This window comes from Taurulus bubalis (genome assembly GCF_910589615.1).
Source record: "Taurulus bubalis genome assembly, chromosome: 2".
Taxonomy (NCBI): Eukaryota; Metazoa; Chordata; class Actinopteri; order Perciformes; family Cottidae; genus Taurulus; species Taurulus bubalis.
Window position 1 is genome coordinate 14,414,451 of NC_136590.1, and position 15,891 is coordinate 14,430,341.

At 42.1% G+C, this 15,891-nt stretch overlaps 1 protein-coding gene across 2 annotated transcripts; it reads left to right on the forward strand.

Moving 5' to 3' along the window:
* The first annotated feature begins 2,896 nt into the window (after positions 1–2,896).
* Positions 2,897–8,424, forward strand: fam234a (family with sequence similarity 234 member A). Of its 2 annotated transcripts, XM_079214552.1 has the most exons (13): positions 2,897–2,991; positions 4,097–4,398; positions 4,484–4,594; positions 4,735–4,920; positions 5,378–5,502; positions 5,635–5,767; positions 6,036–6,168; positions 6,293–6,436; positions 6,676–6,757; positions 6,858–7,010; positions 7,093–7,195; positions 7,332–7,546; positions 7,950–8,424. In XM_079214552.1, exons 2-12 carry the CDS (start codon positions 4,128–4,130, stop codon positions 7,541–7,543), a joined length of 1,653 nt encoding a protein of 550 aa, XP_079070678.1. In that variant the 5' UTR covers positions 2,897–2,991; positions 4,097–4,127; the 3' UTR covers positions 7,544–7,546; positions 7,950–8,424. The 2 variants fall into 2 exon arrangements, with proteins under 2 accessions (XP_079070678.1, XP_079070677.1); XM_079214551.1 differs by having other exon boundaries at positions 7,332–8,424.
* Positions 8,425–15,891: the final 7,467 nt, after the last annotated feature.

The window sequence follows — 15,891 nt, forward strand, 5'->3', positions numbered from 1 at the left end:
TGACGACAGCGAGAGGCCGTTTGAAAGTTTCGCTTAGCTTACACTAAGGGGCGGGGCATCAGGGTAAACTCGACCAATCAGACACCAAGAAACAAACCGTCAAATCGGCGCATACGGGTACTTTGGAACACGTCAAAGCCGCGCCCCTTTTGCAGGGATAGAACAGCGAAGAGCCCATATATATAAATGACAGGATCAGTAAAACAGAGGTCACGTGGTACTTTGGGGACAAACAAATACATGTGAGACAGAGAGGAGAAAGGGGGACATTTATTGGTATTGTAAGTCAAATCGTCTGGTCCACACTCCGGAGCAGAATGCACTAATAAACTGGATGACAACCGCCGAAAAACCAGAATAAGAAGAACATGTCAAATTACTTGTGCTTGGATTGTAACTTTTACATGTTTGTTTGCATTTGTTTTCCAGACATTTCTGATAATTGTTTTTGTGAACTTACATCCAATTTATATCTGCAGGACTCTTAAGTTATCCATCTTTTAGAGGCTGTAATTGATGCAATACATTATCAGGGTAAACTTTGCAGCTCATAGTAAAACGTTAAGCAAATGCAGCCTTTTGCAAAAAATATATTCATATATAATTATACTCCTTTTCTACAGATTGAAGCAAATCAACTATACAAAAAACTATCTCAGTATAATAACCGGTGAGACGGTTGTAAGAAAGTCCATGCTTATTATTATTATTATTATTATTATTATTATTATTATTATTATTAGCATCATAGATAGATAGATAGATAGATAGATAGATAGATAGATAGATAGATAGATAGATAGATAGATATTACATTACATTACATTTCATTTAGCTGATTCTTTTATCCAAAGCGACTTACAATAAGTGCAATTCCACCATGAGTACAAACTCAGAACAACAAGAATCAAGAAAGTACAATTTCAATAAAGTTAAACTACAAAGTGCCATTAGTAAGTGCCGTCTAAGTGCTACTAAAGTGCTACTACGGCGCTACCTTCTTTATTCAAGGTGTAGTCGAAAAAGATGTGTTTTTAGTTTGCAACGGAAAAGATAGATAGATATTAGATAGATAGATAGATAGATAGATAGATAGATAGATAGATAGATAGATAGATAGATAGATAGATAGATAGATAGATAGATAGATAGATGTATATTTTATCTATCTAATATCCCAGAGTTCACATACGCAAGGACTACAGCGCCGTCTGTGCTACAAAAACTACAACCGAGCAGGTCGTAGGGTCACTGTGACAGGGAGGGAAACGTCTGTGATTCTAAACATAAAATTGGAATATTGAGAATATTGTAATGTTTTGAGAGTAAAACTGTAAAAAGATAAAGATAATTAAGTTGCAATTGGTATGAATATTATTGAGACAAATTGGGAATTTATAAAGTATTGTTCAACTTTATTCTTGAAATAGTGAATTATAATATCAACTTTATCTCAAAATGTTATGACCTTTTCCAATCATACTATGACCATTTTGTTCTCCTCAAAATATGGAATTGTTTAGTATTATGAAATGTTTCCATATCATTTTTTTTTTCATAATGTTGCTACTTTATCTTAAAATATATAAACTTTACAACTATTTTGTAAATAGTGACCCTAACCTAACATGACAACGAAACCCAAATCAGAACAAAGAATTGCATTTTTGCTGAGGGAGTGAGTTCATCTCAGATTTTCAGTCTGACTCATAATTTTGCATTCACTGATTTTGGCTAAAAGAGAGGGTTACTTTCAATAAAATAATTATCTAATAAACTCTTTTTACCTGTGACATACATTATTACACAGGGTATACAAGGAAAACATCTCAAACACTACTCAGTAATTCAGTTTCCTCCTGTAAAATATATCACGTTTCCTGCAGCTGCCCGGATGTGGACTCTAGTATGGGTATCTGTCAGACAAGCACTGCTCCCCTGTGGCTCATCCGTACCGTACCCCAGCTGGGCAGAGGGAGGCTGCCCTCCTCGCTGGGGGACAATATGACAAATGGGAGACATATGACAAATAAAACATGACTTTTACTTCATAATAAATGTGTAAACAGTGAAACTGGCCTTTGCCTTCTACTTGATGCCCTTCTCGTAGTAGTACCTCAGAGAGCGGCTCAGCTTTTCTTCATGAACAGCACATGCTTGCGTCCATGTAGGAATGTTTGTTCTAAAATGACAAATATAACATACATGATGTAGGTTCCAAATTAACCATGAACATACAATATCAGAGAAAATAAACAGCATTAAATACATATGTATCAATAACCTAGATATTTATCAGACACAGGCAAATATAACTAAATATATGGTTTAAATACACTTATACTATTACGAACTATTGCATTAAATAATGCAACGATGAATTGAAGCGTGATTATTGCTGTGCACATTGTTATATGAAAACACTTCAATCACTTTGGTCACTCTAATCCCTTCAACTGGTGCAATGTAAATACATTTTAAATGCATTGTATTCTATCTGTATATATATATCACTGCTATTGTTGATTCTTTACTGTTTCACTGTTTATTTATATTACGTGTTTTTTTAATTTTATTTTACTATGTGTCTCTTGTGTGCACTTTACCTGTCTGCTGCTGTAATCCTGCAATTTCCCACGGGACTAATACATTCTTCTTTTTTTTTTATCTTATTTTATATTAAACCGCCTGTAGTCAACTACTGTTGCTAACATGCTCCCAACGGCCCAGGTTTATTTATTTATATTGATGAATGTATTTTCTTCGTATGTTATCTTGGTATGTGTTTGCACCATAGACTGTAAATAAAAATGGTCTTGCCTACAATCCTTCTATTGCCGAGGCTTTTATTTTGACAGACTCGTATTTCCGGTCACCTGACTTGCTTTACGTCTCTCTTCAAAGGAAAAAAAACAAAGTCGGCTCGTTATTTAAGTTTGATTCTCTCGTATTTCAGATTTTGGTTTCAAACAGAAAACGAAAAAAGACATGGTATTTCTATATTTAATTTTTTTCAACTATACTATATATATATATATATATATATATGTATATATTAAAAAAAAAAAACGAATACACGTACGCGGACCATGCTGTACCATCACATTTTAGACCTGATATTTATGTTTTGCGTAGTTTCGTAGTTTATTTGCATCTATTTTTAAAACCTCAGTTGGGTCTATGAATCTTCATAGCTAAGCAAAGAAAAGTCTACCTGTACTGAGATACAAACAACAAACTCTCTTCCGGGAGTGGGCCCTTGCCTGTTTGTTTACGCAGCTGAGGGTGACGGGCAGCTCTACTGGTGTGTGTCCCGGCCTACTACCCGTAGTTAGCCACACAAGTGACCCCCGGAGACGATAAGTGGAGAGTAAAGTAAGACTTTTGTTTTGAGTCGGTAACAATTCTTCATTTGCACGTCAAGTGGCGGTACTTCCCTGATAACGTTAGCCCGTAGTGCTTCTCCCGTGAGGCCTGTGATCAACAAGTTAGCAAACTAACCGTGAACTTCCCAGACCTAAGCTAACAAGGGTAACTATCCAACATTGAAATACTCGGAGAACAACGTTTCTTCTTGGGATAACTGTGACTTAACCTATCTAAAATCTTACGTTAAATACTCTGGTTTTTAAATAGTATTGACAGCAAGTTAACTTGCTAACTGTCAATACATACGTAAGAGCAATAAGCCCGGGGCTGTACAACACATAACAGGGTGTGCTAGCCTCGTTGACGATGATTGGTCATCATGAATTTGGAGTCGGTGCTGGCATGCCTGAATGTGCTCTGATCTCAGAACGGTTGATGCAGCAGAAATGGCTGCACTGTCATACACTTCTGCCTTCAGTATTTTTTTTCAAGTGCTATGTCTGTGCATGCCAGAGACTTTGTTGTTGTTGTTGTTGTTGTTGTTGTTGTTTACACTGGCAGGTTTGTAGTTTACTCCACACTTGGGCCGGATACGGCAGCACATTCTGTGCCATGATAGGAGTATTCACTCTGTAATACATGTCCAGGTTTTATTTTATTGTAAGTGTTTATTTAAGACCAGCATCATATTGAGATAAGGTTTTTACTATCTTTCCCTGTCGAATAGATCTGTGGGCCGGTAATGCATTGAGGCAACAATGGAGACCACAGGCAATGCCACTGAAGGCGACCCTCTGAAGAGGGGAGAGGACGGGAAAGAGGCGGGAACAGTGTCATCAGCAGCAGAGCTGAAGAAGAAGAGTTTTAAGAGAGTCTTGGGTATTTCCAAACTGACCCATTGGCGAACTGCAGTCTTCTTCTTCTCCCTGTTCCTCTGCCTCACTATTGTGTTTGCCTTCTCATTCATCATCCCCTGTCCTGTCAGACCACAGTATCTCGTTACCTGGAACAGGACTTTTTCTGAAGCGGGTGTGTAGAATTGTGTGCTTTTCACCGCTTGTCAGTGTTTTACTGTTCGTGGGACTTACTGCTTTTACCTCCCTCTCTGCCACAGCAACCTATGACTTCTTAGCTATTGAGGATGCCAGCAAAGACAAGGTGATGGATATCCTGTTTGTCCTCAAAAACACAGAAGGCAGTAAGAACAGTACATGTGCTGATGCAGGTATAAAGTGTTATTCAATTGTACTTTAATTCAAGGTTTAATTCAAACTAATCAGGAGGAAATTAGTTGGATTGCTCTTTATATAGTGGATCGAATTACATTTGTTGTGTATAATTCAGAGACACTCTGTTTTTTTTCAGGTCTTCCCTCGCCATGTGTATTTGTGTTAGCAGTGGATGGGACAGATGGAGAGACGCTGTGGGAGCGCCCGCTGGCCCCCGAGTTCCACTGGGCCCAGTGTGGTCTGGATGAAGAAAAAGGCCAAACATGGGACTGCTGTCTGTTGTCTCATTCTGACCAACTCACAGCTGTTGACAAATACACTGGTTGGTGACTCATTAATCTGTATCCTGTATACTATCAATTATCTCACATTTTCATAATGTACATTTGCGATACAGCTTTTAGAGATCTATGCAATCATAGCAACAAAAATATTTTGAACAATTTATGTAAGTTATCAAAAACAACACAGAAGACCTGAGTTGTTTGGTTCTGTTCCAATGTTTTAATTCATACATTAGTATTTTTGATAGACATGAAAATGTTCAAGCCCATATGTGTAAAAGTTTGATGTGATTGTAGCGCTTTCAAATGGTCCGGTTGATATGGGTTTGGAAAATTTGCTTTATTCCATGTATTGCTTTCAGCTCATTTATCGGTGTGTCCCGAAGTCTAATTTGTTGTAACAATTCAAGCAAGGGTATAAAGCAACGCTGTAGTTTTAGTTCTAAAATCAGATGTCCTCAGTCAGTGACCCTTTCCTATGTGATGTATCTACAGGTGACGTCAAGTGGCACCGGCCTCAGCCTCCTGGTCTGAACAGCACTATGCCGGTTCTTATTGTCCCAGATCTGGATGGGGACGAGGTCAGCGATGTGGCTCTAGTGGCATCTGACAACACACAGGTAAACACCAGTGATGTCATGCATTTATTTTCTTTCTTTGCTTCTTGCTTATGGTGTAAGGCTTGAGTCTCATTGTATTTTCATTTTTTTCTTCAACGATAATGATTTCAATATCTCACGTCATATCTGCAGACTCAGCTGGCATTCCTCTCAGGGAAGACAGGTGTCCAGATAGGGTCTACGGTGGCTCTGGACTCCACAGAGACGGTCAATCATCTTCTCCACTGCACTACAGAAGGTTCTTACTATGTACTTCTACAAAAAGGTTTGTATCTTAAACAAACGTTGACATGATTCTCAACATGTTAGTTCCCATCAGTGCTGCACTGTATCTAAATAATTAAGATGTGTTAGAAATTAAAACTGCAAGTCAGTGTCTCTCCTACAGAGAAACTAACTCAAAACCTTAAGGAAGTTAAAAAGCATTACCTTTTATGAAAAGCAAAAATACACTTAACTCCAAGTTCCAATAAACTGTTGTACATAGATATACACTGGATGGCAGTTGTGAGTAATCTGCTGCTCATTTCCAGACACTGGCTTGTATGGACTGGCACTGTGGAGGATTGCTGCCAAGGCTAAAGCAGGGATGGAGGTGGGCCTCAAGAAGGACAAACACTGGGAGAACGATGCCAGTGCAACATCTGGCCTTGTACCCGTCTACAAGTATGAGCGCAGAATATATTCGCCTTTTGGTTACCCGTTCAGCAACTAAATATTTCTCTTAACAGCTCATTGTCGTTGTGGCTTTAGCCCGAAACTTTTGTTTATATTTACTTCTTCTTTGTAGATCTGATTCAGTGAGACAAGTGCTAAGAATAAGGGTAACGAGTGGTCCACCCAACCTGCTGCTTGTGACTGGAAATGAGGTGGCATTAGTTGATGGAAAACGTTTGCAGCTACTGTGGAGATTCAACACAAGCTCAATCCTTGGGTAACTCTTCTGTTTGATTGTTGTATTGTACATACAAATTAATCTGTTTCATCACAATGCAAGACAATATTTTTGGCGGGAATTAAATTGTGTTGTCAGAAATCTCATCTGTAGATACAGTCTGGTCATTTTTGTTTTAGGAGAGCACTTTAAAAATCTATGCAAACCGTATTCTGTCATTATAACCAGACTGGTTCTGAGTCAAATACATCTTCTCCTCTGTGTTAACGTACATTCAGGAAGCCCTCGTTTGGCCACTTTAACAAAGACGATGTCCTTGATGTTGTGGTCGAGGAGGATATTGGCAACGCCACAAAGAGTGTAAGACTGCTGTGCTACCTGAATAACATTTTCTGTCCAGCTTCTCTAATACGGTGTTGAATTTAGAATCATACATTCATTGTGTCTGTGTGGTATGTAGGTCATCATTCTTGATGGGACGTCCGGTCGTGTGCTGTGGGAAGTCAACCTTTTAGCAAGTCCGAACTCGCCGAGACCCGCCTCAATACACACCACCAACTCCTTCTCAGTCTTTATGTTTTGGGGCATGATGCCCTCAGAGACCAACTCATCTGTAAGTACACTGTCTTTATTAAAAGATGCATGTTACCGGATTTCGCACAAAATGCTAATTGGACTCAAATGTTTCATTCCAGGAACCATTTGAAAGTGATCGACATTCTTACTTGCTCCTCCCTCTCTATTCTAAAGTCCTCCTTGAGTCGACCAGTGTCATGGACCACATCATAACGTTTAAAGGTGCTCTTTGCTCTTAATTTTCTTATGCTTTACTAAGGTTATGTTGTTTTTTAACAACTTGTGAATCAGTGGTTGGAGGGATGGAGAAACACAGGATCCAGCTCTTTGTGTGACTGTGTTTGTGTTTGCATCTTAGCCACTCTGTTGGAGAACGGACGCCATGCTGCCTACATCCTGCTGACAGGTCCTGGGACGGAGGGAGCTGAAGGCACCGTGGTCCTCAGCAAGCGAAAGCTGAAGCAGGACGTCCCTGACAGCAAAGTGCTCCGTATTGGTACCGGCGGAACTACGGATACCAGTGAGGACATCAAAGAGGCCTTCAATCGTCTTCGCTTCAGCGATTGGTGAAAGGTCCAATTGTAAAATGTAGAGTGTATCCTCAATGTTGAAAGCATTTTGGCACAGCAGACTCTATGGTGGCTTAAAAACCAAAGTGTGTCCACTAGCTATGACTTTATGACTTTCAAACTGCTGAAAACCCCAAAAAAACATGTTGTGTTTATAGACTTGGGTTGACGGAGCTCTTCCATTAATCCCATAAGACAAACTGGGCATTATCCATTTTCAGACTTGACTTCATCGATACCATCAAATGGACTTTGATCATACTTAGTGTCCAAAGAACCACTGGTCTCTGACAATCGCACATCATGTCTGCTCCTCTCCTGCTGATAAAGCCACAAAGAGTTCCTGCCATGCAGTACTGTTTCTAGCACTTTCATGCATTAATGCAATGCTCTTTTTGTAATTGCAGATGCTGGATTATTATTTGAATCTATGCAACTTTGTCATACTGGGCTTTGAAAGCAGCAGACGCACGCCACCACAGGTGTATACAAAGTGTATTTTAAATTATAGCAGCATAAAAGGCACAATCATAGGGCTTTCCTTTTTGGTACCTTTTAGATACATCTTCTGTTAATTGTAGTCAATGGTACTGTTGTCGATAATCAAGATGTGTGTATTCAACTTTTTCAATCCAAGATGCTGTAACTAGTGATGCTCTTTAATGCACACTGACTTAACCTTTGAGTCTCAAAGGTTCTCCATAATATTGAATTACTGCTGTGGGTTTTAACTTGGTGATTTGTTTTAGTTGAATACATTCAAATGAGCTTCCTGTTTTTGCTGTACATTATTAATGTATTGAACATGTGGGCCTTTGTCAAAGCTGATGTTTCTTTCTAATTTTGTTTTCATTTGAGCAATATTAAACTATTTTAAAATAACTGCCTTTGTGTCATCTCAAATATATTTTATTAAGCAAATACAGTGAAAGCAGAATATACCTGAGGCACCTTTTAAATTGTTGCAATTCAAGTTGTAGCCATTTTTGCTAAACCAAACACACTGAAATGAATACCATGTTAGTCTGGTCCTATGATATATCATTAAATATACTGTCAGAATATTTTCTTGAGCCTGTATTCACCACCAGTGGACATGTTATAAACACGTGATAAACTTGACAAAACAACTGCTGAATTAATAAATATAATAGTGCATACCTATAATACATTGATATAAAATATACAGTCTCATTTAAATATACATTTTGTTATGAAAACCAGTTAGTAATTTAGGTTATCTGATGTCACAATGAAATACTTCACAGTTACTTCATATATTCAGAACACATGTAATAGCTTATGCCCTTACCAGTATCTTGTGTCGTAAAGTACATTCTTGGTAATGCATTGCAACCGTACAGCTATGCGCAATACAGCGCATACATCCAGGCCATGAATGCATGTCAGTCAGTCACGTATCACAGGGGTTGTACTGTACACAGTTTACGCCCAAAATAATTACAGTGCGTTGCTTTTGCACCATGACGCACCTGAATTCATCTGGGGAATGGAAGTCGCTCCCTGCAGAGAGGTGATCAGATCTGGAAACACTTAGCCCACCGTACCTGACATGTTTGAAAAATAATTTAAAAAAGTGCTGAGGGCCCCAGCAGTTGGAGGGTTGGTGTACACTATTACAAACTCGGGTGGTGTGCCATACTACTAGAGCTTGCAAAAATAATATAGATAAATAGATAGATGCATATTTTATTCATCCCCAAGGGGAAATTTGCAGCATTCATTCAAGGATGAATAGTTATTTGGTTTTATAATCAAGTTGAATGTATTATTGATTTAATATCACTCTATAGTATACATTTTTAGTTTTTTTTATCTTCTATATTTGGGTCTTTTCACACGAAAATTGTCCATGTCCGCTGTACATGCTGTTTCAAAAGGTCTAAATTGTTTAGGTAGGAAATCACAAAAAATATTAATTTGAAAGATTTTTTTATTAATTGTCCCCCTAATATCGAGGTGACAATCAAACAGTACATTAGTCGTGGGGGGAACCCAAGAACCCTACCTTACTAGGTTATATTGGTAACCCCACCTAACACGTAATATCATACTTATCTTGTCTTAACTTGTTATACTGCATATATATATACTTCATATTTGCATTTTTCAAAAGAAATACTAAATAAAAGCCGAGAAATAACATTTAAATATATTTTAATTTGACCTTCATGTTGCGAAATAAAATCTACAGAAAGCATATTGTTTATAGACGTATTGATTTAATGAATGTGACATGTTCACACGTTCACCAGAAGTTTGCTCTTATTTTGAAGTCAGTTCTTACACGCTCGTACCTTCCTCATGCTGGCTTTCATTCAAGGGTGATGCAGGCTCCTCTGGCTGGTTCTTTGAAAGAAAATACACATTCAATGTAAGAAAAGCAAGGCCTCGAAATGTAACAGAAGTAACTTTAAATAGTAATGACTAACTTGTCGCAGGGATGCATGTCCTTCCTCATGCTGGCTTTCAGTCAAGGGTGATGCAGGCTCCTTTTGCTGGTTCTTTGAAAGAAAATACACATTCAATGTAAGAAAAGCAAGGCCTCGAAATGTAACAGAAGTAACTTTAAATAGTAATGACTAACTTGTCGCAGGGATGCATGTCCTTCCTCATGCTGGCTTTCAGTCAAGGGTGATGCAGGCTCCTTTTGCTGGTTCTTTGAAAGAAAATACACATTCAATGTAAGAAAAGCAAGGCCTCGAAATGTAACAGAAGTAACTTTAAGTAGTAATGACTAACTTGTCGCAGGGATGCACGGCCTTCCTCATGCTGGCTTTCAGTCAAGGGTGGTGCAGGCTCCTCTGGCTGGTTCTCCATCCATCCATCCATCCATCCATCCATTACCAGCCGCTTATCCGGGGTCGGGTCGCGGTGGCAGCAGATTCAGCAGGCCGACCCAGGCTTCCCTCTCACCCGCAACACTTTCTAGCTCATTCTGGGGGATCTCGAGGCGTTCCAAGGCCAGCCGGGAGATATAATCCCTCCAGCGTGTCCTCGGTCTTCCCCGGGGTCTCCTACCGGTTGGACGTGCCTGGAAAACCTCTAATGGGAGGCGTCCAGGAGGCATCCTGACTAGATGCCCGAACCACCTCAGCTGACTCCTTTCGACACGAAGGAGCAGTGACTCGACTCCAAGCTCCCCCCTGATGTCCGAGCTCCTTACCCTATCTCTAAGGCTGAGCCCGGCCACCCTACGGAGGAAGCTCATTTCGGCCGCTTGTATCCGAGATCTCGTTCTTTCGGTCACGACCCAGAGTTCGTGACCATAGGTGAGGGTTGGAACGTAGACCGACCAGTAAATGGAGAGCTTTGCCTTCCGGCTCAGCTCCCTCTTCACCAAGACAGACCGGTACAGCGCCTGTTTTACAGCTGCAGCCGCACCGATCCGCCTGTCGATCTCCCGCTCCACCATACCCTCACTCGTGAACAAGACCCCGAGATACTTGAACTCCTTCGCTTGGGGTAGGCAGTTTGTCCCCACCTGGAGGGAGCAATCCATCGGTTTCCAGCAGAGCACCATGGCCTCAGATTTGGAGGTGCTAACTCTCATCCCTGCCGCTTCACACTCGGCTGCAAAACGCCCCAGTGAATGCTGGAGGTCACAGTCCGAGGAGGCAAACAGGACCACATCATCCACGAACAGCAGAGAGGCAATCCCGAGACTCCCGAACCGGATCCTCGCCGCCCCCTGGCTGCGCCTAGATATCCTGTCCATGAAGGTCACGAACAGGACCGGTGATAAAGGGCAGCCCTGGCGGAGGCCAACACCCACCAGGAACGTGTCTGACTTATTACCGAGGATACGAACACAGCTCCTACTGCAGGCATACAGAGACCGGATGGCCCGTGCCAACGGGTCCGGCACCCCATACTCCCGCAGTACCCCCCACAGAAACTCCCGAGGGACCCGGTCGAAAGCCTTCTCCAAGTCTACAAAGCACATGTAGACTGGTTGGGCAAACTCCCAGGACCCCTCCAGTAATCTTGCGAGGGTAAAGAGCTGGTCCACAGTTCTACGACCGGGACGGAATCCGCACTGCTTGTCTTGAATCTGAGGTTCGACAAGCGGTCGGAGCCTCCTTTCCAGTACTCTGGCATAAGCTTTTCCCGGGAGGCTGAGCAGTGTGATGCCACGATAGTTCGAGCACACTCTCCGATCCCCCTTCTTGAAGATGGGAACCACCACCCCATCTGCCAGTCCATGGGCACTGATCCCGACCCCCATGCGACACTGAAAAGGTCCAGCGCTTTCAGCATCTCAAGGCGGATCTCATCCACCCCTGGCGCCTTGCCACCAAGGAGCTTTTTGACTACCTTAGCGACCTCTGCCAGGGATATGGGTGAAACCACCCCAAAGTCTTCCAGCGCTGCCCCCTCTCCGGGGGACATGTTGGCCGGCTTTAGGAGTTCCTCAAAGTGCTCTTTCCACCGCTCGACGATGTACCCAGTCCGGGTCAGCAGTTCCCCCCCCTGCTGAGAACAGCCTGGGGTAGACCCTGCTTTCCCTTCCTGAGCCGTCGGATGGTTTGCCAGAACTTCTTTGAGGCCAACCGAAAGTCCTTCTCCATGGCCTCCCCGAACTCCTCCCATGCCCCAGTTTTAGCATCCGCGACCATCGCAGCTGCAGCCTTTCTGGCCTGCCGGTACCCGTCAGCTGCTTCAGGAGACCCCTGGGCCAGCCAGGCCCGAAAGGCCTCCTTCTTCAGTTTGACGGCTTCCCTCATCCCCGGTGTCCACCACCAGGTTCTCGGGCTGCCGCCACGACAGGCACCGATGACCTTCCGACCACAGCTCCTAGCGGCCGCGTCCACAATAGAGGCTTTGAACATGGTCCACTCGGGTTCCATGTCCCCAGCCTCCCTCGGGATTTGTGAGAAGTTCTTCCGGAGGTGGGAGTTGAAGACCTCCCGGATAGGATCCTCCGCCAGACATTCCCAGTTCACCCTCACTACATGTTTGGGCTTGCCAGGTCTTTCTAGCCGACTCCCCCGCCATCTGATCCAACTCACCACCAGGTGGTGATCAGTTGACAGCTCTGCTCCTCTCTTCACCCGAGTGTCCAAGACATACGGCCGTAGATCAGATGATAAGATTACAAAGTCGATCATTGATCTCCGGCCTAAGGTGTTCTGGTACCAGGTACACTTATGAGCCACCTTATGTTCGAACATGGTGTTCGTTATGGATAAACTGTGGCTAGCATAGAAGTCCAAAAGCAAAACACCATTCGGGTTCAGATCGGGCAAGCCGTTCCTCCCAATCACGCCCCGCCAGGTTTCTCTGTCATTGCCCATTGCCCACGTCATTGCCCATGCGAGCGTTGAAGTCTCCCAGGAGAACTATGGAGTCGGCAGGCGGCGCCCTTTCCAGGACCCCTCCCACCGACTCCAAGAAGGCCGGATACTGTGAAATGCTGTTCGGTGCATAAGCACAAACAACCGTCAGAGCCTTACTCCCCGCAAAACACGTAGGCGCAGGGAGGCGACCCTCTCGTTCCCCAGGGAAAACTCCAACATAGCGGCGCTCAGCCTGGGGCTCGTGAGTATCCCCACTCCCGCCCGGCGCCTCTCACCCTGGGCAACTCCAGAAAAGGACAAAGAACATCACACAAGGGCTATGTTAGATTAGGGCGCCAAAGCTTTCTGAAGATTATAAAATTGCATGTTATAGTGACCTCAATATCATCCAAAACAACCAAGAGTGTGTAATATCTTGATATTTCTTAGGTGTTTTACACAGTGAAAAACATCCTGAACCCCAAAGAACACTGATACGTACAGGACATTGACAACATATCATGTTAACTTTATATCTACTTAGTTGTCCCCATGAAATTAGGAAAAGTCAATCATATTTCAAATTGAAGGTAACAGGAGGGTTTTAAATCACACTTTTTCCCAATTTTTACTCTTCTAATTTAATTTAATCATGACATCATTAGAATCTTGGACCCACTCACCCTTTCCTGGGCATCTTGGCACGCAAGTCTCCTCTAGAACGAACCTTGTCGCCAGCGACAGAAAGTAATGCCAGATGAAATTACCGCAACTCTTTCAACGTAATTCCATTGGATTCTGAACGCTAGGCGGAGCTTTCCATTGGAGTGAGGTACATTACGGTAATGTTGAAAAACATTAGCTTGCCTGTGAGGGAGGGGTGGACGTGTGCAGAGCAGAGATCAGCAAGAGTAGTTTGAGTGACCTTTTGAGTGGCTATTTTTAAAAAATAATACGTTGGTGTTGGAAATAATACGATTAGTATTGTTTCTGAGAGTTCTGCATCTCGCTGGCCCACCTAAACCCCCCACTAAAGGCCGCTTTTCTGGCCCCACAAACAAAAAGAAGGACACTGGGAATTTTCTGACACATTTATTTTATTGAACCGACACTTGGAATAATTCATGTGATAGATATAGCTCTTTCCACACAGATGGTTCAGATGTCTAACCACGAGAAAAGGCATAACAGTCTACTCTATATGCACATTGTTTCGGCCCTTTCGCAGGCGTCCTCTATCCGCCGAAGGTAGAAGTCCCAGTCTTGGCATGTGCTTGGTGCTGCTGTATCCAAAGAAGAAGGTTAAGTTGGGAGATCAGGATGACACTACAAGATACAATTGTTATTTGGGTTTGGCGAGTTCTTGATTAAATTCATGAATTGATTTGTAGTCGGCTCAAGGAGGGGACTTTGAAGGTCTTTTATTTTGTAATTAAACATCAAAATGCATTGATTGTTTCTGGGTCACATCTTGAGGTAGTCTACTATCACTATGAAGTGGAATTAGTTAATAACAAGAGATATTTTCTTTCAATTTTAATCTGAAAGTAGACATAAATTAACTCGTGAATTGATTTGTAGTCGGCTCATGAAGGGGACTTTGAAGGTCTTTTATTTTGTAATTAAACATCAACATGCCTTGATTGTCTCTGGGTGACATCTTGGGGTAGTCTACTATTAACATGAAATGGAATTAGTGGAATTTCCTGCATAAATAGCTTTTGAAATTGCCTTCACCGGAAGTGTTCTCTTATTTTGAAGTCAGTTTTTACACACTCGTACCGTAATGCCTAGTACAAATCACGCGTCCCGAAGATCTACGTGCGGGCTGGCCCGACTGTGTTTTTCGAAGTGGAGGCTGGCCTGACCGCAGTCGCTATCTCGGGTGTTTTTTTTTTAGTTGTATACGGGAAAAGCAGCTGCGCGTTTTTGTGCTCCTGTGCGTTACGCATCTTTATTCAGCTGAAGAAATAACGTCTTTGAACGGTTTATCCAAACAGGAACTGTATGTAGGAAGTACAGCTGTAGTCACGTTTGGGGCAGCAGCGATACTGTATACGAGTCCTATCAAATGTTTTACAGAGGGATCGAAGAGGACAATTTTTCGCAGGGTTCATCTCACGATAAATCCCCGAACTGAACTTCATTATTCTAGTTTACTTGTGGCGTATGTTGTTCTGCATAGATCACAACACTTTCACACTTTACAGATAGCACTTACAGGGTAATGACAATTGCTAAAACAGTTTGCAAACTCACTCTTTTATCCCGCAAAACCCCAGAGTGTACCCTTTCGAGCATGGCTGTGTTGTATTGCTTGTGAATAAAATGTTCAGAGAAAAGATGAGTTACCTATTTTTTCAAAAGTTACAAAGTTCTACTTTCACCGACGTTAATGCTAATTAGGTCACTGTCATGAAGCCTCTTGTTTTTGTATTTATTCAGTAGGTGATGGCAAATGTTCAACACTAAATGTAAACATTAGGATTGTCCTGTTAACTCTGTTATCCATCTCTTCAATGTGTTACTATTGCTGCACACATGCTGCTTGTTGACTGTCCAAGAGTCAACAAGCGACATGTGAGATACATGAAAACATACCGATGTGGCATGGGAAAGAGAAAAATGACACACGTGAACAACACAAACTCATTTCATATTAAATGTTGGTTTTATTTTTTTTAATCTTTTTTTAAATTTTATTTTATTTTTCCAAAGTCACTTGATAATCTTGACAAAATTGCAACATATTCCATAATTCTCAAACTGATGGTGTGTCTGTTGCTATTCCAGATTAGCTGTGGAGGGAGAGGTTGTGCGCTGTTGTGGACAGGTGCAGTCCTTAATGATGAAAGCAGCATTGACCGTACAAATAAAAAAAACACATGAACGACTCGAAGAGACTCCACACTGGCATCCTATGTCGTAATGTTGCAGGGTCGGGGTAAGTGTCTCTCTGCACAAGTCCTGGTCTGCCAGGCCAAACAAAAAAAAAAAAACGAGTGACTGAAGAAAGGTTCAGGGGCTCAGTAGCAGAAGTGTGTGTGTA